This window comes from Colias croceus, chromosome 14 (genome assembly GCF_905220415.1).
Source record: "Colias croceus chromosome 14, ilColCroc2.1".
NCBI classification, from domain to species: Eukaryota; Metazoa; Arthropoda; class Insecta; order Lepidoptera; family Pieridae; genus Colias; species Colias croceus.
Genome location: NC_059550.1, coordinates 6777814 through 6804276, shown reverse-complemented (window position 1 = coordinate 6804276; position 26463 = coordinate 6777814). Strand labels below are relative to the sequence as shown.

The 26463-nt window shown below is 37.9% G+C and overlaps 1 protein-coding gene across 1 annotated transcript in view; it reads right to left on the bottom strand.

The window, feature by feature from the left end:
* Positions 1 to 26463, bottom strand: part of LOC123697243 (protein sprint) — a 211004-nt gene that overhangs the window by 169939 nt on the left and 14602 nt on the right. Inside the window, exon 3 of the mRNA XM_045643689.1 lies at positions 21123 to 21193. Coding sequence (XP_045499645.1) covers positions 21123 to 21193 — 71 coding nt within the window. The remainder of the gene's footprint in view (positions 1 to 21122; positions 21194 to 26463) is intronic.

Below are 26463 nucleotides of genomic sequence, written 5' to 3'. Positions count from 1 at the left end.
CAATAGATTTATAGGACTTTTAAGAACATTATTAAAAATTATCCTCTTGAAAACACACAATTTATATTTATTTAGATAGAAATATTATTTTCATGATTGATGATTGATGTCAAATGTCAAAAAAGTAAATAAAGAGATTGCCATACATGGAATTTTGGATTCCATGAATATGTAATTAATAGAACATTAATTAAACGATTGATATAAAAAATATCGAATTTGATTAAAATTAAATTAACTGCCATGTTTTTTTGTGCATAAAATTTGCTTTTTTTATATGCAATTGCAATTGTAATAATGCGAAAATTAATATAACTAATTTTAATTTACTATCTATTCCCTAAAACTAAGCTAAATTTCTTGGAATATTTTTTTAGGTCTATACTATAGTTACTGATTGGTTACTGATAATCGTTAGTTACCGACCGATTTCGGTCGATATCGATGTCGATTAGTGTCGAGACTACGCCTACTGGCCAAATGTCGATGACCAAATCGTGAAACGTTGACGATTTAACGATCTGATCAAACCATGTTGACCATTTTTAGAAATGAGCAAATCTACGATATGGCCACGACATATATATCATTTTAATTAATTAAATTATATTTATTGAAAATAAAAAAAAATCATGCTAAAATTTCCGTTACAAATATATCATGATTAACAAAGACAGACCCAATACGCTATCTGATTAATTAATTAATTTCGTGTGATTACACGAAATTAATTAACGATCTCTGTACTGTCTGAAAGGGGTTCCATTACAAGTTGAGCGTGTATCGAGTCGAAACAGTAGGCACTTGCGTTTGTTTCGAGAAATAAGTTACGGAGTCTCATGTCAAACAGGGATATGCACTCAGGCCGCCTAAGGGTGGCTGCGACTTTGATTGACTTAGAATTTGAACAAAGTTTTTGACATGAATATGTGCGTTTAGTTTATATAGTTTGACAAAACTTATTTGGTTCTCTTTATACATTGTTGCATTGCATTTTTTTATACATTTTCTATATTTTGATACTTATGTGCAAAGGAATACACTGTACGCGTAATTTTTAAGATAACAAAGGACTCCTGCAATACGGAAATAATAATAAAAGCATACAAAAGCCACTGATTTATTTTTATCTTTCAAAAACAGCAAACAAATTAAACACTTTTTATACATGAAAAATCAAATTCAAACATTTGATAATACAGTTGTCATACAATATGATAAAATGCACAAAAGTACCTAATACCGAGCATTCAGTACGAATTTAACAAAGCTAGTAGTTCAGGATACATCGCCCATTTTTGCAAGTGACTACTATCAAGCTAATTTTCCGTTTGTAGCTTTATTTTGATGAGACGCCCAATAATTTCGTGTACGAAAGTCTCGATTGTGGTAGCTAACAGAGATAAAAAGGATAAAAATTTTTGATTTGATGGTTCTCAAATATTTATTACTAACTGAATTTTTTTTTGTTCAATCTCAAGATAATTACCTAAATTATTCGAAAAAATATTTGTCCTACAAAATCTATGCTTGGTTCAAAGAGTCCCCCTTTCCAAAGTGTATCGATAACGAGGTCATCATAAATGATTACTAACAAGCTGATTTTTTTGTTTTCACTTAGTTAATGTTGAATTTATTTTTTTTTTTTGGTTTTTATGGCATTCAAATGCTTTATAAATATAAATTTATAAAGAATAGAAAAAATTCGATCACGAGGCGGGACTTGAACCCGCATCCTTTCGCGCCATCCGCCCCGGAATGGCGCGAAAGGATGCGGGTTCAAGTCCCGCCTCGTGATCGAATTTTTTCTATTCTTTATAAATTTATATTAGTTAATGTTTATATAATTCAACGGACATATTGTCCTACAAATTGCGTAATAAATATTTGAGAACCATCAAATCAAAAATTTTTATCCTTGTTATCTCTGTTAGCTACCACAATCGAGAGTTTCGTACACGAAATTATTCGGTGTCTCATCAAAATAAAGCTACAAACGGAAAATCAGCTTGATAGTAGTCACTTGCAAAATGTACTATAGGCCAATAAATCGATTAATTACTATTTGCAAGCGTTGTGGTTTCCGCGGTTTCCAACACAGCTCTCGCATTAAGCTCTAAACACGATTAACGACGCGAACATTTCACCGTCCACTTACTAACGTTACTGTTTACAATAAAAATACACTATAAGTTTACGGCGTATATATTGAGCCGAGCTGTGTATGTGAAAAGTATTGGCTGTTAAATGGTAAGAATTGCATTGAGAAAGTTGATGATAAAGAAAATGAAAGGTAAGGTTTTCCAGTTGAATATTTTTTTTTTGTAGGTAGTTCTTTGAAATTTAATTGTAGCACAGATAATATATTACTATACTATCGTCACAGTATTAAAATAATTCCTAAAAAAATATTGTAGTACTGTGCTATCGTAGTAGTTGGAAATTAAACCAAATATTAAAGTTTTAATGCACTGTCTACTTAATTTACAAATTCTGAGTTTTCAATCCATAGTAAATACATATTTTTTATTAATAAACTTAACATGAACGATCGCATTTACACGATCGCATTATTTTTTCATACATATGAAAACATCAAATATCCCACCAAAAACATTTTCATGTTTAATGTTGCCAAGACGAGCCCATATGACTCGCACTGTCAGAAAGTTATCAGATCTCATGTAGAGCGAAGCTTCTAACACTACACGCCCTAACTCTACAAGGCCTAACTTCACAAACTCTACACCTTAGTCAAAATATGTGGCTTAGCCATTTCGCTACATTCACATCGGCGTAAGGTGAAAAATTAATTCACTGTGCATTACTTTTGTGTTATACAATAGTTCTTGTAGTAACGAACGGCCAAGCCACATATTTTGACTAAGGTGTAGAGTTTGTGAAGTAAGGCCTTGTAGAGTTAGGGCGTGTAGTGTTAGAAGCTTCGCTCTACATGAGATCTGATAACTTTTTGACAGTGCGAGTCATATGGGCTCGTCTTGGCAACATTTTACATGAAAATGTTTTTGGTGGGATTTCATTTCTTTTTGTAAGTTGTTTGTAACAAAATTTTATAAGTATGTCGATTTAAGTTTTAATTTTTTTTAACAAGGAGTACCTATACATATATATATCCAGGGGAACCAAGTTTTAGATTATTAGATTAGACCTCTAGCGTCATCAAAATTTAATTTAAAATTACAGGTCTCATACAAACTCCCATCCCCTAGTTTAAGGGGTTGGGGGATGAAAGTTACAAGTTTTATAATTTTTTTGTTGTTTGTGTGCTAATACTAGCTTACATACAAAATTTCAGCTTTCTAGGACATTAGGAAATATCTTAAGAATTTTGATGATCATCAGTGAGTCAGTGACGAAATTAGCGTTTTTTTAGATATAAATAAAATCTGAAGTATAAAAGCTAATGTAATTAAAACTTAATATGTTCAATAAGTCCGCTATTGACAATATATCCCGAAAATTTTGTTGATCTAGCATAATTATAAATTATAAAAATATGTCTAGTGTACTTACCACCGGATCTTTCCATAGATAAACTGAAAGCTTTCTATAATAATACTACTGAGATTCTGTCAAGATCCGATGATTCTTTTATTTTACTGGGTGATTTCAATACTCCCAACTTAGATTGGATTAATTGTAACGCGACGAAAACTGCTACTCCTAGACCTTTGTTTAATGACGTTAAAGTCAGCTTAATTTTAGACTTTATGACTTTTGGCAACCTTAACCAGTACAATTTTATCAAAAATAAAAATAATCGCACTCTAGATTTATTTTTTGCCCGTTTGATTCCTGTGTCACTTGAACCCTCAATTGCACTTAGTAGAATAGACGTTCATCATCCACCTTTTGAGGTGTGTGTTAATGACATTCATTTTCCGTCCCTCGAACCATGTAAGAATAATAAAATCTTAAATTTTAGAAAATGTGATATAAATAAATGTAAAGATGAACTCAGGAATATTGATTGGAAGGTTCTTCTTTCCTCCGCGGATATAAATGAAAATCTAACACAGTTCTATAGCACTCTAAATTTCATCATTAAAAATAATACACCTTATAAGCAACAAAGAAATTCATCAGTACCTATTTGGTTTAGTAACTCTCTAATCAAATGCCTACGGGAAAAAGAGAAATTTCATCATAAATTTAAAATGTATAAAAACCCACGGGATTATGACACTTTCTCTCTTTTGCGTAAAAGGTCTAAAAAGATGATGAAGGAGTGTTATAACAATTATTTAAAGGATGTTGAATCGTGTCTACATAAAGGTAACATCAAATTATTCTGGAATTACGTAAAGAGTAAAAATAAATGTTCAAGTTTTCCCCAACTAGTTAAATATGATAACATTATTGCCACTAAGGGTAGTGATGTCTGTCAAACATTTGCTAAATATTTCCATTCTGTATATGAAAATAATGCCATTATTGAGGATCCCGTCCACAACGACTCGCCTAATTGTCTTAACAAAGTTGTAATTGAAGCGCATGATGTTAATAAACTTCTTAAACAATTAGATCCGAACAAGGGTCCTGGACCAGACGGTATTCCATCTCATTTTGTTAAATCTTGCTATAACGAACTCACCTTACCACTGTATATAATATTTAATAGATCTCTATCTTCAGGTATCTTTCCTGACTTTTGGAAGATCGCTCACGTAATTCCAATATTCAAATCCGGTGATAGATCGAACTGTTGTAACTACAGACCCATCTGCATACTAAATTGCTTCGCTAAAATATTTGAACGTGTTATTTACAATCAAATTTACAATTTCGTTAAACCTTTACTTATTTCTGAACAACATGGATTTGTCGCGCGTAAATCAACAACATCTAATTTAACTGAATACGCTGACTATCTCCTAGAAACTTTGGACAACAAAGGACAAGTGGATGTCATTTACACCGACTTTCAGAAGGCTTTCGATAAAGTCAACCATGAGCTCCTGATTAAAAAGCTGATGATTTGTGGTATACATGGGAACTTATTGCGTTGGATCATCTCATACATTAAAAATCGCACTCAAATAGTTGCTGTCAACGGCTACCTATCTGAACCCTTTTCTGTTCCTTCCGGTGTTCCCCAAGGTTCCCATCTTGGCCCTCTTTTGTTCGCGGTTTTTATAAATGATGCACCCTTACGATTTAATATAGGTAGTAAATGTCTACTTTATGCGGATGATCTGAAATTATATAGAAAAGTCGAAAATATTGCTGACTGTCAGTTGCTTCAAGAAGACTTAATTGCTCTTCATGCCTGGTGTAAGAGAAATTTAATGAAATTAAACACCTCTAAGTGTCATGTTGTCACATTTACTAATAAAGTAAACAGCATTAACTTTTCGTATCAAATTTCAAATATTATCATAGGTCGTAAAGAATCCATACGTGATCTAGGGGTGACATTCGATAAAAGCTTATCATTTATCGATCATGTCGAATCTACTGTCAAAAAAGCCAATCAAAATTTAGGTTTTATATTACGAATGTCCAGATCTTTTAAAAATAAAAATAGTGCCCTAATTCTTTATAAATCTCTGGTCCGTAGCACCCTTGAATATGGCTCCTCAGTGTGGTCTCCATTCTACAAAACACATATCGACAAGCTCGAATCGGTACAAAAACGATTTCTACGTTCTCTATGCTATCGTGAACAGGTGTTCACGATAGGAGATCCTTGCCTACCTATGACGTTCGACTTAAATATTTCAATTTGGATTCTCTTGAAATGCGACGTAAATTCATTGATTTAACTTATATGTATAAAATTATCAATAACCTAATTCACACCGATATGCTTTCTAGATTCTCTTTGTATTGTAACGCTCGTGTCACTCGGAACGCTAAACCCTTCTATATACCCGCCACTCGCTTATGCATTTCTTATAATAACCCAGTATATAGGTTATGCCGAAGTTATAACGAAATAGTTAATAAAGATAACACAATTGACATATTTTCAAATAGTCTAGCCAGTTTTCGTCGCTTAATACTTACTGCTCTGCGTAGCACCTGAAACACACGGATTTATGCCGAATCTTGTTATAAGCATTTCTTTTATTGTATTTTTTTATTTTTTTATTGTTATGGTAACAGTATTTTGAAGTGACATCTTTCACACTAAACATATTTTGTGTATCCATATAATAGGTTTATACATAGAACTTTTTTAATTGTACTTTTATAATTTGTATGTCATATTGTTGTATAAGCTGTTTGGAAACTAATAAAATAAAAAAAAAAAAAAAAAAAAAATAATCCAAACCCAAGTTATGAGGGTTCAAAAAAACGTCGAAGCGCTTCGAGAAAAGGTAGGTAGTGCACGTGCTTGTTCGCTTGGCTCGTCTTGGCGGGGGCACTACCGTGCCCCCAGATAGTGTTTATAATAGATAAAAATATATTATAATAGATAAAAATATAATAGTATACTGTGTCGGTGTCTGTGTCTGTGTCTATGTCTGAGTCTGTGTCTGTGTCTGAGTCTGTGTCTGTGTCTGTGTCAGCGTCTGTGGCTGTGTCTGTGTCTGTGTCTGTGTCTGAGTCTGTGTCTGTGTCGGTGTCTGTGTCGGTGTCGGTGTCTGTGTCGGTGTCTGTGTCTGTGTCGGTGTCTGTGTCTGTGTCGGTGTCTGTGTCGGTGTCGGTGTCTGAGTCTGTGTCTGTGTCTGTGTCGGTGTCTGAGTCTGTGTCTGTGTCAGCGTCTGTGGCTGTGTCTGTGTCTGTGTCTGTGTCTGTGTCTGAGTCTGTGTCTGTGTCAGCGGCTGTGTCTGTGTCTGTGTCTGTGTCTGTGTCAGCGTCAGTGGCTGTGTCTGTGTCTGTGTCTGAGTCTGTGTCTGTGTCTGTGTCGGTGTCTGTGTCGGTGTATGTGTCTGTGTCGGTGTCTGTGTCTGTGTCAGTGTCGGTGTCTGTGTCGGTGTCGGTGTCGGTGTCTGTGTCAGTGTCTGTGTCTGTGTCTGTTGTCGGTGTCAGTGTTTGTGCCTGTGTCTGTGTCAGCGTCTGTGTCTGTGTCGGTGTCTGTGTCTGTGTCTGTGACAGCGTCTGTGTCTGTGTCAGCGTCTGTGTCTGAGTCTGAGTCTGCGTCTGCGTCTGTGTCTGTGTCTGTGTCTGCGTCTGTGTCTGTGTCTGTGTCTGTGTCGGTGTTGGTTTCGGTGTTGGTGTCTGTGTCTGAGTCTGTGTCTGTGTCAGCGTCTGTGTCTGTGTCTGAGTCTGAGTCTGTGTCTGTGTCTGTGTCTGTTGTCGGTGTCTGTGTCTGTGCCTGTGTCTGTGTCAGCGTCTGTGTCTGTGTCGGTGTCTGTGCCTGTGTCTGTGTCAGCGTCTGTGTCTGTGTCAGCGTCTGTGTCTGTGTCTGTGTCGGTGTCTGTGTCTGTGTCTGAGTCTGTGTCTGTGTCTGAGTCTGTGTCTGAGTCTGTGTCTGTGTCTGTGTCGGTGTCTGTGTCTGTGTCAGCGTCTGTGTCTGTGTCAGCGTCTGTGTCTGTGTCAGTGTCTGTGTCTGTGTCTGTGTCAGTGTCTGTGTCTGAGTCTGTGTCTGTGTCTGTGTCTGTTGTCGGTGTCGGTGTCTGTGTCTGTGTCTGAGTCTGTGTCTGAGTCTGATTCTGTGTCTGTGTCAGCGTCTGTGTCTGTGTCTGTGTCTGAGTCTGTGTCTGTGTCAGCGTCTGTGTCGGTGTCTGTGTCTGTGTCTGAGTCTGTGTCTGTGTCTGAGTCTGTGTCTGTGTCAGCGTCTGTGTCTGTGTCTGAGTCTGAGTCTGTGTCTGAGTCTGTGTCTGTGGCGTCTGTGTCTGTGTCGGTGTCGGTGTCTGTGTCTGTGTCTTAGTCTGTGTCTGAGTCTGAGTCTGTGTCTGTGTCGGTGTCAGTGTCTGAGTCTGTGTCTGTGTCTGTGTCTGTTGTCGGTGTCGGTGTCTGTGCCTGTGTCTGTGTCAGCGTCTGTGTCTGTGTCGGTGTCTGTGCCTGTGTCTGTGTCAGCGTCTGTGTCAGCGTCTGTGTCTGTGTCGGTGTCGGTGTCTGTGTCTGAGTCTGTGTCTGAGTCTGTGTCTGTGTCAGCGTCTGTGTCTGTGTCTGAGTCTGTGTCTGTGTCTGTGTCGGTGTCTGTGTCTGTGTCTGTGTCTGTCGGTGTTGGTGTCGGTGTCGGTGTCGGTGTCTGTGTCTGAGTCGGTGTCTGTGTCTGTGTCTGTGTCTGTGTCTGCGTCGGTGTTGGTGTCGGTGTCTGTGTCTGAGTCTGTGCCTGTCTGTGTCGGTGTTGGTGTCGGTGTCTGTGTCTGAGTCTGTGTCTGTGTCAGCGTCTGTGTCTGTGTCGGTGTCGGTGTCTGAGTCTGTGCCTGTGTCTGTGTCAGCGTCTGTGTCTGTGTCGGTGTCTGTGCCTGTGTCTGTGTCAGCGTCTGTGTCTGTGTTAGCGTCTGTGTCTGTCTGTTGTCGGTGTCGGTGTCTGTGTCTGTGTCAGCGTCTGTGTCTATGTCGGTGTCGGTGTCTGTGTCTGAGTCTGTGTCTGTGTCTGAGTCTGTGTGTGTGTCTGTGTCTGTGTCTGTGTCTGAGTCTGTGTCTGTGTCTGTGTCTGTGTCATTCGGTGTTGGTGTCGGTGTCGGTGTCTGTGTCTGAGTCTGTGTCTGTGTCTGTTGTCGGTGTCGGTGTCTGTGTCTGTGTCAGCGTCTGTGTCTGTTTCGGTGTCTGTGTCTGTGTCAGCGTCTGTGTCTGTGTCAGCGTCTGTGTCTGTGTCGGTTTCGGTGTCGGTGTCTGTGTCAGTGTCTGTGTCAGCGTCTGTGTCTGTTTCGGTGTCTGTGCCTGTGTCTGTGTCAGTGTCTGTGTCTGTGTCAGCGTCTGTGTCTGTGTCGGTGTCTGCGTCTGAGTCTGTGTCTGAGTCTGAGTCTGTGTCTGTGTCAGCGTCTGTGTCTGTGTCGGTGTCTGTGTCTGAGTCCGTGTCTGAGTCTGTGTCTGTGTCAGTGTCTGTGTCTGTGTCTGTGTCGGTGTCGGTGTCTGTGTCGGTGTCGGTGTCTGTGTCTGAGTCTGAGTCTGTGTCTGTGTCTGAGTCTGTGTCTGTGTCTGTGTCTGTGTCTGAATCTGTGTCTGTGTCTGTGTCTGTGTCTGTGTCTGTCGGTGTTGGTGTCGGTGTCGGTGTCTGTGTCTGAGTCTGTGTCTGTGTCTGTTGTCGGTGTCTGTGTCTGTGTCAGCGTCTGTGTCTGTTTCGGTGTCTGTGTCTGTGTCAGCGTCTGTGTCTGTGTCAGCGTCTGTGTCTGTGTCGGTTTTGGTGTCGGTGTCTGTGTCAGTGTCTGTGTCAGCGTCTGTGTCTGTTTCGGTGTCTGTGCCTGTGTCTGTGTCAGCGTCTGTGTCTGTGTCAGCGTCTGTGTCTGTGTCAGTGTCGGTGTCTGTGTCTGTGTCTGTGTCTGAGTCTGTGTCTGAGTCTGAGTCTGTGTCTGTGTCAGCGTCTGTGTCTGTGTCGGTGTCGGTGTCTGTGTCTGAGTCTGAGTCTGTGTCTGTGTCTGAGTCTGTGTCTGTGTCTGTGTCTGAATCTGTGTCTGTGTCTGTGTCTGTGTCTGTCGGTGTTGGTGTCGGTGTCGGTGTCGGTGTCTGTGTCTGAGTCTGTGTCTGTGTCTGTTGTCGGTGTCGGTGTCTGTGTCTGTGTCAGCGTCTGTGTCTGTTTCGGTGTCTGTGTCTGTGTCAGCGTCTGTGTCTGTGTCAGCGTCTGTGTCTGTGTCGGTTTCGGTGTCGGTGTCTGTGTCAGTGTCTGTGTCAGCGTCTGTGTCTGTTTCGGTGTCTGTGCCTGTGTCTGTGTCAGCGTCTGTGTCTGTATCAGCGTCTGTGTCTGTGTCGGTGTCTGTGTCTGTGTCTGTGTCTGTGTCTGAGTCTGTGTCTGAGTCTGTGTCTGTGTCAGCGTCTGTGTCTGTGTCGGTGTCGGTGTCTGTGTCTGAGTCCGTGTCTGAGTCTGTGTCTGTGTCAGTGTCTGTGTCTGTGTCTGTGTCTGTGTCGGTGTCGGTGTCTGTGTCAGTGTCGGTGTCTGTGTCTGTGTCTGTGTCTGTGTCTGTGTCGGTGTCTGTGTCGGTGTCTGTGTCAGCGTCTGTGTCTGTGTCGGTGTCTGTGTCTGTGTCTGTGTCTGTGTCGGTGTCGGTGTCTGTTTCTGTCTGTGTCGGTGTTGGTGTCGGTGTCTGTGTCTGAGTCTGTGCCTGTGTCTGTGTCTGTGTCGGTGTTGGTGTCTGTGTCTGAGTATGTGTCTGTGTCAGCGTCTGTGTCTGTGTCGGTGTCGGTGTCGGTGTCGGTGTCGGTGTCTGTGTCGGTGTCGGTGTCGGTGTCTGTGTCTGAGTCTGTGTCTGAGTCTGTGTCTGTCTCTGTGTCAGTGTCTGTGTCTGTGTCGGTGTCAGTGTCGGTGTCTGTGTCTGTGTCGGTGTCGGTGTCTGTGTCTGTGTCTGTGTCGGTGTCTGTGTCAGCGTCGGTGTCTGTGTCTGTGTCTGTGTCGGTGTCTGTGTCTGTGTCAGCTTCTGTGTCTGTGTCGGTGTCTGTGTCTGAGTCTGTGTCGGTGTCGGTGTCTGTGTCTGTGTCGGTGTCTGTGTCTGTGTCTGCGTCGGTATTGGTGTCGGTGTCTGTGTCTGTGCCTGTCTGTGTCGGTGTTGGTGTCGGTGTCTGTGTCTGAGTCTGTGTCTGTCAGCGTCTGTGTCTGTGTCGGTGTCGGTGTCTGAGTCTGTGCCTGTGTCTGTGTCAGCGTCTGTGTCTGTGTCGGTGTCTGTGCCTGTGTCTGTGTCAGCGTCTGTGTCTGTGTTAGCGTCTGTGTCTGTCTGTTGTCGGTGTCGGTGTCTGTGTCAGCGTCTGTGTCTGTGTCTGTGTCGGTGTCTGTGTCTGTCTGTGTCGGTGTTGGTGTCGGTGTCTGTGTCTGAGTCTGTGCCTGTGTCTGTGTCTGTGTCGGTGTTGGTGTCTGTGTCTGAGTATGTGTCTGTGTCAGCGTCTGTGTCTGTGTCTGTGTCTGAGTCTGAGTCTGTGTCTGTGTCAGCGTCTGTGTCTGTGTCGGTGTCTGTGTCGGTGTCGGTGTCGGTGTCTGTGTCTGTGTCTGAGTCTGTGTCTGAGTCTGTGTCTGTGTCTGTGTCTGAGTCTGTGTTGGTGTCTGTGTCTGTGTCTGTGTCGGTGTCGGTGTCTGTGTCTGTGTCAGCGTCTGTGTCTGTGTCGGTGTCGGTGTCGGTGTCTGTGTCGGTGTCGGTGTCGGTGTCTGTGTCTGTGTCTGAGTCTGTGTCTGAGTCTGTGTCTGTGTCTGTGTCTATGTCTGAGTCTGTGTCTGTGTCGGTGTCTGTGCCTGTGTCTGTGTCTGTGTCGGTGTCTGTGTCAGCGACGGTGTCTGTGTCTGTGTCTGTGTCAGCGTCTGTGTCGGTGTCGGTGTCTGTGTCTGTGTCTGTGTCGGTGTCTGTGTCTGTGTCAGCGTCTGTGTCTGTGTCGGTGTCGGTGTCTGTGTCGGTGTTGGTGTCTGTGTCTGAGTCTGTGTCTGTGTCAGCGTCTGTGTCTGTGTCTGAGTCTGTCTGTGTCGGTGTCTGTGTCTGTGTCGGTGTCGGTGTCGGTGTCGGTGTCTGTGTCTGTGTCGTAGTCGGTGTCGGTGTCGGTGTCTGTGTCTGTGTCTGTGTCTGTGTCGGTGTCGGTGTCGGTGTCTGTGTCTGTGCCTGTGTCTGTGTCAGCGTCTGTGTCTGTGTCAGCGTCTGTGTCTGTGTCTGTGTCTGTGTCTGTGTCGGTGTCGGTGTCGGTGTCGGTGTCTGTGTCTGAGTCTGTGCCTGTGTCTGTGTCAGCGTCTGTGTCTGTGTCGGTGTCTGTGCCTGTGTCTGTGTCAGCGTCTGTGTCTGTGTTAGCGTCTGTGTCTGTCTGTTGTCGATGTCGGTGTCTGTGTCTGTGTCAGCGTCTGTGTCTGTGTCAGCGTCTGTGTCTGTGTCAGCGTCTGTGTCTGTGTCGGTTTCGGTGTCGGTGTCTGCGTCAGTGTCTGTGTCAGCGTCTGTGTCTGTTTCGGTGTCTGTGCCTGTGTCTGTGTCAGCGTCTGTGTCTGTGTTAGCGTCTGTGTCTGTGTCGGTGTTGGTGTCTGTGTATGTGTCTGTGTCTGAGTCTGTGTCTGAGTCTGTGTCTGTCTCTGTGTCAGTGTCTGTGTCTGTGTCGGTGTCAGTGTCGGTGTCTGTGTCGGTGTCGGTGTCGGTGTCTGTGTCTGTGTCTGTGTCGGTGTCTGTGTCAGCGTCGGTGTCTGTGTCTGTGTCGGTGTCTGTGTCTGTGTCAGCGTCTGTGTCTGTGTCGGTGTCTGTGTCTGAGTCTGTGTCGGTGTTGGTGTCTGTGTCTGTGTCGGTGTCTGTGTCTGTGTCAGCGTCTGTGTCTCTGTCGGTGTCTGTGTCGGTGTTGGTGTCTGTGTCTGAGTCTGTGTCTGTGTCTGAGTCTGTGTCGGTGTCGGTGTCTGTGTCTGTGTCTGTGTCGGTGTCTGTGTCTGTGTCAGCGTCTGTGTCTGTGTCGGTGTCGGTGTCTGTGTCGGTGTTGGTGTCTGTGTCTGAGTCTGTGTCTGTGTCAGCGTCTGTGTCTGTGTCTGTGTCTGAGTCTGTGTCTGTGTCTGTGTCGGTGTCTGTGTCTGTGTCTGTGTCGGTGTCGGTGTCGGTGTCGGTGTCGGTGTCTGTGTCTGTGTCGTAGTCGGTGTCGGTGTCTGTGTCTGTGTCTGTGTCGGTGTCGGTGTCTGTGTCGGTGGTCGGTCAGCCACATATTTTGACTAAGGTGTAGAGTTTGTGAAGTTAGGCCTTGTAGAGTTAGGGCGTGTAGTGTTAAGCCCGGCATTCACTACACGCACCGCGAGCCGAGCCCCGAGCCGTACCAATCCGTGGACAAATCCGTCATCGCCCACACACTACACGAGCGCCGAGTTGCAGTCCAGTCGACTGTGAACTTTGGTGAGCCTTGCAAGTATCTATCCTACCACGAAAAAAAGCTCTCTGGCTCTAGTAGTCGGTGCAATGCTTTTAACGCAGAAAAAAAAGCGCGTGTGGGCAAAGGAATAGCTGAAACAACGAAGAAAAAAAGAACGAACGAACTAGAACTGCACATTTGTTTAACTTTTTTCAATTAAAATATTTATAATAATAATGACCGATACGAGTAATTTTTATATTTGATTTTACTAATAAACCATTCTTTAACATAATAAACATTTTCTGATTTAAAGAACTGATTACTGAACCCTTTTTTCTTTTTCTAGAATCCACCATAAATAAATAAATGCGTTGTGATTTATGAATTCTTTTAATCCATACTTAATATTATGTATAAATGCGAAAGTTACTCTGTCTGTCTGTCTGTTACTCAAAGCAATTTGTATGAAATTTGGTATAGAGATATTTTGATACCCGAAAAAGGACATAGGCTACTTTTTATCCCGGGAAATAGGATAGGTTTTATCCCGGCAATCCCACGGGAACGGGAACTATGCGGGTTTTTCTTTGACTGCGCGGGCGAAGCTGCGGGTGGAAAGCTAGTCTACACTAATACATATTATAAAGAGGAAAACTTTGTTTGTTTGTTTGATTGATTGTAATGAATAGGCTCATAAACATATTATGTAGTTAGATATGTTATGATATATTATGTAGTTAGATATAAGTTACAGATTATGTAATATTGACATGATTTTAAAAGAGCAACTATGGAGTTTCTTGCCGGTTCTTCTCCATAGATACTGCTTTCCGAATCGGTGGTAAATGTTAAAAATACTTAAGTAATGACGATTCGAAAGTGCTACTAAAAGTAGTCTAATTGAATAAATAAATGTTTGAGTTTGAGTTTGAAACTACTGGATCGATTTTAAAAATTCTTTCACCATTCGAAAGCTACATTATCCAGGAGTAACATAGGCTAGGTTTTATCCAGGAAATCCCACGGGAACGGGAATTATGCGGGTTTTTCTTTGAAAACGCGGGCGAAGCCGCAGGCGGACAGCTAGTTACTTATAAAATTAATTAAGTATATGGCGAATGACTGACAAGTTCACCGACAAATCCACGCGCGCACACACACGTCCGTTTTTTGGCTGGCGCGGTCGGGTGCGGCGCGGCGCTCGCGTCTCCAGACGGCGAGCCCGCGCGCGCGCTCCAAAACGCGTGCATGGATCGCGCGCGGCACGTCCACACCGCCCGCATCTTTGGATCGCGCGCCTGCCGCGCGCGATCGGATCGCGGTGGATCGTCCGGTGTGGACCCAGCTATTCATATTTATATGATCTGATCTGAAGTATATGTCTCGATATATGTCGATTAAATTTTTAAATATTTTTTTTAACAAGGAGTACATATATATATATATCTAGGGGAACCAAGTTTTAGATTATTATATTAGACCTCTAGCGTCATCAAAATTTAATTTAAAATTACATGTCTCATACAAACTCCCATCCCCTAGTTTAAGGGTTGGGGGATGAAAGTTACAAGTTTTATAATTTTTTTGTTGTTTGTGTGCTAATACTAGCTTATATACAAAATTTCAGCTTTCTAGGACATTAGGAAATACCTTAAGAATTTTGATGATCATCAGTGAGTCAGTGACGAAATTAGCGTTTTTTAGATGTAAATAAAATCTGAAATATAAAAGCTAATGTAATTAAAACTTAATATGTTCAATAAGTCCGCTATTGACAATATATCCCGAAAATTTTGTTGATCTAGCATAATCCAAACCCAAGTTATGAGGGTTCAAAAAAACGTCGAAGCGCTTCGAGAAAAGATAGGTAGTGCCCGTGCGCTTCGCTTTCTTCTTTGGCTAGTCTTGGCGGGGTAAGTCTTATTTTTCCTTTTCACTACCGTGCCCCCAGATCGGAGGAAACACCACTCTCTAAATTGAATACGCGATACGTTATGTACGTGATATTTTATAGGTCTGCATTCGATGTATATTGAAAAAGGTTATGGATTTCGTGGCATTTTTAATGATTGAATATTTTACTGTATCACGACTTGTCTTTAAAGCTGCTGGTAAAGTCTTTATAGTATACACTTTTATCGTGCTTTTCCGCCGAATTTGAAGAAAATTATTTCAACTGTCTTGCCACACTTATGTTATTATAGTTTCTGAATTCGGGTTTTTTGTCCTCCAATGACATACTGAAATACTCCCGATTATTTTATACTTTCACATTTCGTTCGCATATAAACCATAAAACAAACCGAAACAGATTATTACAACAGCAGCTGTTAGGTCCAAATTTATGAGTAAACTTTTAAAATACACCAAGTATTCTTCTTTAAATGTTTATTTTAGTTAAACCTCTGTTCCTCGACAATGGAGAATATTTCCATACTTCATGCTACGGGATAAGGTAAGGATTACGCTGTTTGCTTTACGAATATAAATACATCACGGTTATACCGGGGAATTGTTTTTACAAGTCCCCGCATAAGATTAATAAGGAAAAGCACGTTTTATTTATTCGTTCCTTACTTATTTTGGACAAATTGAAACATAAGAGGGAGTTCTTGGATTTAAATGTTGTGCAAAATTTAACGTTTTTATTTCGTTTATTATTATTTTTTTATGAATTATAATTAATTGTAATTTAGAGGAAAATGTTAATATTTATAGCCTACTTTGTACTCGATTACGGCCAATTATTATTAACGCCCAAAATAAAAAAATTTTTTCAATTTTTTAATTTACAAAGAAATATATAATAATCTTGCATTCTCCTTTTGTATTGTAATTATAAAGTAGAATTGGTTAAAAACTATAAACAGCTAAAATAAAAATAAATATCCCCATAACATAGAACTCTTCCAAACCTCTGCAACTACTCCAAGCCTTCCGTATTATCTTTATCTCTTAAAACTGCGAACATAAACACATAGCCGTTATATATTTTCTTCAGAAATATGAGATAATAGTCAAAGTACGGGAATACAATAATAGGTGAATCCTTAACCATTAGAGATGCGAGCAGCGGAAAACCCATTCAGACTCTTGAAATCGCTAACCAAATAGATTCTTACAATAATACATGCACCACTTGTGTTTTGTATTTTCAACCCTATTTCACTGTCGTAAGGTGTAGTTTAAATTATTCAAGTTACTCATAAATTGGTTGTTGTATTCTAGAGAACAGGAAAGCAGTGAACAGGGCAGACTGTGAAGTGTTATGGTTATAGTTATTACCACGTTACCTTTTTAGTTTGTAATAGATAACGATAGAACTAAGGGGAGCCATTTAAAAGTTTTCTTACTTGATTAGATATGATATAGGTACATACGGATTGAATTCGTGGAAACTTTTAGTGTCCTTTATAAATATCTTTCGTTTATCCAATTATATTCATTTTATTAATTTGATTAAAAAAAATTAATAAAATCTCCTAGATGAAAAAAAAATCGCTGGTTAAGTTTATTTATATTACAGGGAAATTATTTTTCACATAAACGTTCAAAATCACCATTCAAACAAACCAAGCAACTAGATTTTAATTAATCTTCCCGTACAATTCAGAACAATCGTCTTAAACAACGCAACGGTCGCATAATGAAAACTCTTGTCCTAGATTTATTAAGAACGGAGCCTTTTTTAATATTTTTAATATTCTCCTAGATGTTTTACGGCGCTGATATTAAAAGTTGAAGTGTCTACAAGAGCCATCATCACGAAATATTTCTCCATTAATATAAATAACGACCCTTCAAAGGGCCATTTGCAACACATTTTTGCCGTAGATTTTGATGTTGCCATTACGCAGGGTAAACGGTCTGCTCTGTGTCCATCGTGGCTGTCGTTCGATTTAATTTAGCGCAGCCGGCGGTTACCCTCCGGTTAATTTGGAAATAATTATTGCCTACAACTCTCCCCATGAGACTGGACAAAAAATTTCTACTTCGGCTGATACGTCCTAATGCGTTCTTGATGATAAAATGTCTACGTGAACGAGATATTAAGATGCTTGTGCAACAATCTCTACTTCCAAAAAATACACTGCAGGTGGTAATAATCCATACTAATATTATAAATGCGAAAGTAACTCTGTCTGTCTGTCTGTTACTCAATCACGCCTAAACTACTGAACCAATTTGCATGAAATTTGGTATGGAGATATTTTGATACCCGATAAAGGACATATGCTACCTTTTATTGCGAAATATGTACCACGGGCGAAGCCGGGGCGGACCTCTAGTATATAATAACTCTTTTAGCTAATTAAAACTAACTACATCCATTTTTTTTATGTCTCCGTTGCTATGAAATACAATATTTCATATTATATTTTACTCGACAACGCTTTCTAGTGGTAATAAATTGGGTTTTGTCTCATAGTTTAAAATTTATTATCTTTAACGGTGCGATACTCTTCCATCTAGCAACATAGAAGCAACTTACCGAAGTAAAAAGTACTAAAAACTTTTTATTCCGTCCAGCATAACCACCCTGAAGTTTACTCGGCGTGTAAACTTTTCCGACAAACGCAGCGCTTGCTTTCGTTTCGTAGAATTAATATATCAGTCTACATGAGTGATACTCTTAATACCGTACCCTTTGTTGTCATTACAATGCAGAAAGCATGCCGTGTTTGCTTCAAACTGAATCCATCAAGCGTGCCTATTCCAAATAAACAATATGGTAGCGCAAGCCATACAATATCCGATATCTACATGTATTCAGTGTGATTGACTCGCCGGGTATTGTTTGTGAAGTTCGCAATCACTCAAAAGTACTATATCAAATAGTGACGGATTATTTCTCGTGGTTATCGATGTTTTAGGGCTTATATTCTCAGATAATATTGGTATCCTTACGAATATTTATGGTATCTTTGATCTTTCTTATTCAATCTTAACTTTTAAGAATAAAGAACAGTAAGATAAGTAATAGGTACATGGAATAAGGGTACTCAATGTTATTAAGTTCTATAGAATAGCTTCATTTTTCTTGGAACAAATTGAAGATAGATAAAAATTCAAGTATGTATCGATATATTTATATAAATCGATACATTTTTAGGTCACTTATACATCACTAGTTCCAACTAAGAATAGGGTAGAACAGGGGTGGTTTTAAGAACTAAAAGCGCAATGTACTGCCTAGCTAGGCTAGGAAACCACAAAAGGCCTCCGTCACAATGTCTACAAACACAAAGAGCACGAGGAATGTAGCTTTGCTTCCATGATGAAAGGAATATTACAAAAGTATATTCAGCAGCGGCACATTGAATGGTGGCTTTTAATCATAGTTTTCATCAATAGAACTTTTCCATTTTTATCGATTTGCAAATAAGCGACTTTATTTCTTATTGTGCATAAATAATAAAGTCGAGTAACGCGTGAGTATAAAGTTACTCATACTTTTATATATTTAAATAATGTTTATTCTGCTGGTAAATTAATAAAAAAAATTTATAAACTATACTTTTTCACATTATTTTGGTCTGAAATAAAAAAATTCTAATGAAATTAAACTTAGGGCCGTTTTTTCAATCCTTGGTTAAAATTTATCCGTCCAATAAAGTATTACCCGAACATTTTAAATGTCACCTGTAAACTGTCATATACGGACAATTAGTATACATTTTTGAAATGGTAGTTAAATACGTTATTCGTTGAATTCGTTTTAACCAAGGATTGAAAAATCAGCCCTTAGTTCTCAGTTATACTTGTAAACAACTATAAATTATATAATATAATTCTGACGTATTATTAATCACTATTCTATAGTGAACTCATGGACAATGGCCCTGCCATGGACAAGCCCTGTGTCTGCGCTTAATAGTCAATCTGATATTGATAGCTACTGTTACGTTAACTAGTTAGCTATTATCTATTGATTATATCAATATAATGTTTCATTTAATAAAGGGTTATTTTGTAAGAAAAAGTTATTAAGTGCATCTAGTACATGAGCAATTAAATTTCTTTGCACCAGAAAACAAGAATCACAGCAACCAAATGTATAAAATACATACCCGTTTAAATTACATTAAACTTTATTTGAACGAAACATGAAACACAATTTAATATATTCTTTCATAGTTCAGGCGAAGCTTCAAAATCTCTCCGTCTGTTCAAGAACTGGAAAAAGCATCTCATGAAACCATTCACTCTGATATCGTTCGCCGGGCTTTTAATTTATCATTCCCACACCGGTTTTTAAAACTTCTATATTTGAGAGGGTGCGGAGACCTTCTCACTGTCTTTTGGGAAATTCGCGATAAAGTTCCGCCTTAAATATTTTAATAAACTCGTATTAAAGCCGTAAAAAACATTTTGCACTCCAGTTTTTTACTCGCGACACCCCACAGATGATTTTACCACAAATTTTGAGTGCGTACTACTTTCAATTGGGGAGCTGCGAGGCTCGCTGGGTGTATTTCATTATTCATACCGCTTTGTTTCTAACTTCGCTTTCTGTTGTGGACATATGTCGTTGTTTTTGACATGAATATATACTGAGTCTATTTTATAACTGCAAATAGAGTAGTTACAGTAATATAAAAGAAGCTATCGAGCTTAATGATACAATAAAATAAATAGCGAACGGAAAAGCATAGGGCCATAGCAACAACGATAATAGTGCGCTATATTGTATCCGTCGAACAACAGAATGGTTGATATCTAACATTGCTTATACAATTTATACAATCAGGCGACACAAAAACCACCTTTAACAACGGTGGAGAGCATAATCGGATTTCCAACGATTTGGTTCACCGTCACGATATACGAGTACGTTTATGATAATATCACACCGGTCGCATAATGTGATGGTGTGTCGGGTAGATTTGCGTAGATTTTTATATGAAAATCTGCGTAGTGTGTGTATTTTATGTGCACTGGAGGTGTAAAAATATATACCGAAATACGAGATATTGTTTTTATGAACGCTTTGTATTCAGATCACATTTCAAAAGCCGGCGCTTGAATCTGGGGTGTTTTGCGACGCTAAGGTGCGTTAAATTTATGCTAATAGGTACCGCTTAGCTTTTGACGTCACCACTTAAAGCCAATTTACAACTACCTACAATATATTATAATGACTAAACAACTCATTGTCTACTTGGGGTGCTACACTTTAAATCCTTAGGTGCAGATTATTATTAAATAAATTGAAATGTTGATTGAGCAAAAATTGTAATACCTACGTACTACAACTTACTGCGATTTATTCAAGTAATAGTACTTAATTAATAGGTTAAATGAGACAATCATAAAAAGCGCAATAAATATTTAACTTCATAAATTAGAATTAAAACATAGGCAATAAACATGCCATTAACTAAAATAAGAACATCCTTTTCAGTTTCACTAACAATAAAGATCGCATAAATAAACCAATTCAATCCCGCAGAACTCGGAACGGGAGTTTCAAAACAATTGTTTTAGGTTCATCTCTTTGTCGGTTCAAATGAACGGAACTAGCGTGATTTGTGACGCATTCGATTACATGTGATTCGTAATACAATTGTGCTTTTCCTATCACTGAACAAAAACAATGGTGAAATTTTATCACGCGCCATTAGAATTTGAACGAAATAAATGGATTAGAATTTAATTGTGTACGAATATAACTTTCATTATTATAGATGTTAATAAAAATGTGATTGTTCTTTCAATTTATTTTAATCGTACCATCAAGCGTGAAACATCTGTTTTATTTTGATAAGTTACGGCATACGACAACGACAGATCAAAATTACAACTAAGAAACACTTAATTTTTAATAAACCCGATTGTTTAACCAACGAATTAGATATCACGAGAACTTCAAAATTTACATGAAAAATAAATAATTATGCAATAATTTACATTTCAACTACTTTTTAAAGAGTACCTAACTGTAAAACTCGCAAAGACATAAAACTGCAGACACAATTTAACGGTAAATTTAATTTTAATCGACAGTATAATGTATTCATTAAACACTGTAGTACCTTTTAAGTGAAGGCGAACCCTTGCCGGGCCATAATTTTATTAACTCGGCAAAGTGCAACGTTCTTAACAAAATGCTTAATATCATGAAATGTTCAGGTTATAAAATATAAAATCTATTCTCATTCGACAAGCTTTGAAATTTTAATACGAAATTTATTTAGAATGTACTTTCTTTGAAATCTTGAAAATGTATGTTTACTAAATGAATGAATTTTCTTCATACATACCTGCTTATATTTCTATCGTCGCATATTTCAGTCAACATCTCCTCCAAATCCGTCGAAAGTGTATTCAATAACTGAAACAAATAATAATTATTATTATATATGAAATATGATATGATATTATAGATGATATTGGTCAAATTAAAATGTTTACTAATCAGTTGATGATATTTTGTGGACTTTACTCGAGACATGTAGCTCTAGCATGTATCTATATTAATTTTAACCCTAGTATGATGACGGGATAAAAACAAAATATATTTACATCATTCCATAAATTACTACAGTAGTTATTCAAACGTCATCATATCCCTATAATCGTTCATATAATGAGTGAATATTGCTCGCTCTGGATACATGAAGGCTCATCTACCAATATCGGTATTAAAAGAAATACATATCTCTCTTGCAAACTACACATCTATTCATCCACTATGAAACCAATATTGGAAATGATAGTTTGAAATGTCGCGTTAATTCCTATTATTGAAGCGGTCTGCGTACTTCGATTTCTATTCACCCCTGGGCACATATGGGAAAACGTCCGGAAATGAGTTAAACCGTGTTCGCCGCAGCTTCAGGTTTAGCTATTTGATGTTCTAACATACTGCAGTTAAGTGCAGAGAGCCACCACAGTAATAGCGTCTTGGTAATGTGTATGAAGAAGTTCCAGATTTAAATAAGTCTATATAGAACCGTTATATCGCAAGTTAGTCGATCAGTTTTGTACGTTGAAACCATATAAAACAATACAATTTAGGACCTAACTAGTTTGTGATAAGCGCTTGAATAAATTCATGTTTCAGGTATTAAAAAGAGACTCAAGCACAAGTGTGTAGGTAGTTATTGTACGTAGTAAAACAATTGACTTATATCTTAACGAAAATAAACAGTTGCTACACTCACAAACGTTTGTTTCCTTAATAAAACCTTCCCCATCCCACGTTCTCTACACCCGTGTGTACATTCAGTTAGTTATTTGCCTAGTTCGCAGACGCGGACGGGGTGGTAGCATAAAAAGTTTCTCAAATAAAAATCTCTCGTCAAACCGCTCGACGCCCCACGTGTTATGCTGACTCTGAGTTTTATTGCGGCACCTCCCTCACTCGGTATAAAACGACAAATTACCATAATTTCAAGGCTCATGTTGAATGCGTCGAATTTGCATAGTTAATCTTGATTAAGCTATAACACGCTTTATCTGTAGTGGTTTCTGTTAAATCTTTAAGACGCGATGGTTGGAAAATATTGTAAAGTTATCGGAGGTAAAGCAAAGCGAAATACTCATGAATAAAAAAGTGATCAATCATAATTGTATTGTATCAGAAAAAGTTTATAAAAAGGCAATTAGCTGCTTCGTAACATTCGTGATGAGAAATAGGTCTTCGCAAGAAGAAACACAGCAAGAAGTCAATAATGGTTCGTTATTACGTATAAGTAATATGCCTTACAGGATTTAAGATGGAGTTTATTTTCTGTAGGTTAGGAAAATAAATATATAGACGTATAATAGACAAATGAAACATAAGTATGTACATAAAATTATAAATAATGAACCAAAAACACCGGCTAAAAATAACAATTATGTATTCCCTGTAGTATAGGAATGTTTTGTTTTTCATTAGAGCTTTACTAAAGGAACCTTTCTATTGATAAAGTTCTTCAACCTGATTCGATGATAGAAAACTAGGTCAATGACCTGGCCTGTTTGACTCCAGTTGCTATGAAACCAAAAACCAAAACAAAGGAGCAACCAGGAAATAATTATCAATTTACTTTCACTTCACATAATTATCTTCTTTAGCTATGTCACAGAATACTTAATAGTAGCTAGCTATGTTTAACTACTTACTTATATTTAACATAATAATATTATGGTGTTTATTTCAATAACATTGATTAATGCCTAACAAATGAAAGGTTGTCTGAACCAAATAAGCATCTCTATTAATTTATTAAGTATACACCGTACATCAAACAACAGAGCGAATGAACAAACCTGACACATTCGTTAATTTTCTAGTGTCTATACAATTTATCTATCATACATACAAAACTTAACATCTCCACTATTAAATTTATCATCACTTATTAAACAGCCCGTTCTATGCTATACATCGTAGGTGTCCTACACTACAATTAAATTTACTTTGTCTCACATTATTACTATGAAGTAAACTTTTAAACACTAAATTACGTCTTCATTCTGCACTCGAGTATAAAGCTAACGAGGCAGCTCTAATTGTTTGGAAGTGTCCCGTAATGCCCCGAGCGGGGACGCCGCTCAACTTATTATTTCTTTTCAACATTTAATGTTATGAGATGATATTTCATGTTCGCGGTATAAGCAAAACATGAAGATAGATTGACAACATTTTTAAAGTACCTAATTTTACAAAAGATATTTCATTCGATTTAGCTTTTAATATATAAACTCATTTTATGAAAACTGTTTAGTCTATAAAAGTAATCGATGGATTTATTTATTTTTCTAATGAGATTAATTCACCCCTTGATTCATCCACATAAATGTTTTGATTTGATGGAAACAATTTAATCAGACAATATCACAACAAACATCTATCTTTCCTATTTGTTTAAGAGACATCACTGTCTCAATTCATTACTAAATTAACCTCTATGAACTATAACAACATAGTATATGTTTCATCTGTCAGGTATTAACATACTATATGCAAATTTTGACATTAAACCGCTCTCCCCCGGGTCTCAGCTCAACACCCCGCGCGTCGCATTATGAATAATGTTTTTCGTTACAGCTGTGAAAATGCGTCGTTTTCATCAAATATCTCTTTCATATTTGCACAAAAAATTATTATGTATCTGTATGTATAAATATTCCCGATGCCAAAGCCAAAATACAATTTAAATTTGTAGTACTTATCTAATTATACCTAACAAATTCATTAATACCTACATATTCTATACCTACACTTGTATATTTGAAAATAACAAGAAGAGGTAAAAATGTATCCACTATTCGCAAACATTGTCAAGTCGACTAACAATGAAAATAATATAGAGAAACAACATATTTAATCAAACATTACAATAGAATACGACCTATAATGTCTATAATTTTCACACAGTCACGATAGTCGATACAAACAATGGTATTACTCGACACATCACACAATCATTCATATGGTGATATATAATTCCCATCAGTAAAGATATCTCATAACAAGCCACTGTTAGATCGATGGAAACGAATGACATTAATCTATTCTTGAGCTCCGCAATGTAATCCGCTAAGAAATCTTTGTCCCAGAAATACGGATATTATTTTAATACAAACTTACTTTTTGTACATTATACTGTAGTTCTATAGAATAATACCTACTAAGTAAAACGAATCTTTTAAAAAAATAAACCCATTTTTCAGAAGTAATTTTTTTACGTTTTTCTCATTTTGAAACCGATTTATTCATACGTGATAATTTTGAAATATTTTAGTATCCATTTTAAGATTTTAGGTATATTATGTACATATCTCAAACTAACTTAATACAATAATTTTCCCTTTTAATAAGCTTAATAGGATTAAAAGTAGGTAAATGCAGCTAAACCCTTCAACAAACAGTAATTAAACAATACAGCAGTCAAAACAAAATGTTTCGAACATTGTTACAGTATAAATTAAGAAAGTTGTATGAATCGTCTGGTAGAAAATCCACGAACGGAAAACAATGTATTTTTTTCTAATTACGAGGGATTTTCTGAATTTCCCAATAGCATTTGTATAGATTGTTTATTTCTGCTTGCGCTTTTCATTCATCTTCGCATATAACCAATAACTCAATATGCATGATGTTGTGTTTATGTGTAGGTATTAATTAACGTAATTGTTAATATAATATCGCTTAATATTTAAGTCTACTTTTAAGAGTTAAAAGACTGAAACCGAATATTGTAATAATACACCAAATCTTTAATTAAAAAACTCTACATGTCAAGTAGACACACACTTCCTTCTAAACGTAAACTCATATCAAAAATCATTGTTTTAAATAATAAGCTAATATAAGTCAATAAGAACTTTCAAAGATTCTCAAGAATCCAATAAAGTTAAAGTTTAAAAGCGTTCCAAGTTTCAAAATGATCATTAAAACTTTGACTTACAGTCGTCGAAATTGTCCATTAAGTACTGACTGGAACAATTTCCTCGACAAACAAACGGGCGACTATTCTAATTAACGGTGTTGATGATTTTGAGGCTTCGCAGACCGAGCTGGGGACTTTTTTACTTACAAAGACTTTTATGGAAGTCGTTTGTTGTTTGCAATGTTTTTTTATTATTTTGCAACGTACAACGGCTCTCTTTATAATGAGAACTCTCTTATATTAATATACCTACTTACTACAGCAATATTTCCTTTGTAACAAGGAAACTTAATGAGATATTATGATCAATTAGTGTAAGCATACAATATATCCGCAACTACACAAAACAACAATTTTACTGAAGTATTATGAAAAAGCCACAGAAAAGCAGTGCTGTGACACCAGTGAACAACTTAAAAGATTTAATTTTATATTTATGTTAAGCCGATATATACGTTTATTTCAGAATTAAAATTTTAAAAACATTTAACAAACTAAGAAAATAACTTTCGTTTTGCTCTAAGTATGCATTAAATATAAATCTTGCAGAACTTACAACACTTAAAAATATGGTATTTATCGAAATAAAAATATATTCACAAAGCTACCAAATACTTATTCGCAAAATTATTGAAAACTAATCACCACAGGCCAGTCGCCGGCAGTAGACGGCCATAAACAAAGGCGTTAGAACCGCCCGCTCTCGATACGATATTCAATTTCCTTCCCAACCACAAAGCGGCGCCACGCGTTCTTTGCAGTAATAGTTGTTTGTGAAAATTAGTATGAAATAAACATTTACTTGTGAATGGAAACAAGTTTGAACGATAAGGTACAAATTCTACTGTCCTATTCGCAAAATGTTTACATAAGTATTTGCTTTTATAAAATACCAGGCGTTGTTAAATAGAATTGATGGAAAAAAACTTAACATCGCATTTTTACAATTTAACTTGAAAGTGCAGTTTTATTTGGAAGATCTATATTTCAAGCAATATTGAATCTTATTGTTACATTTAATAGACGTTTTTCGCTATAGGAAACTCATTTTTGAGTATAGGACGTAGGTAAGATAAACTTATATATACGGCATCATATCACATTTTTAAACAACATGAAATCAATAACACTCTGAACCTGAAGTAAAAGTACTTTGTATTACTCAACTAAAATAACATGCTTAAGTAAGAGCATAAATTTAAAGTTAACCCTTGTCATT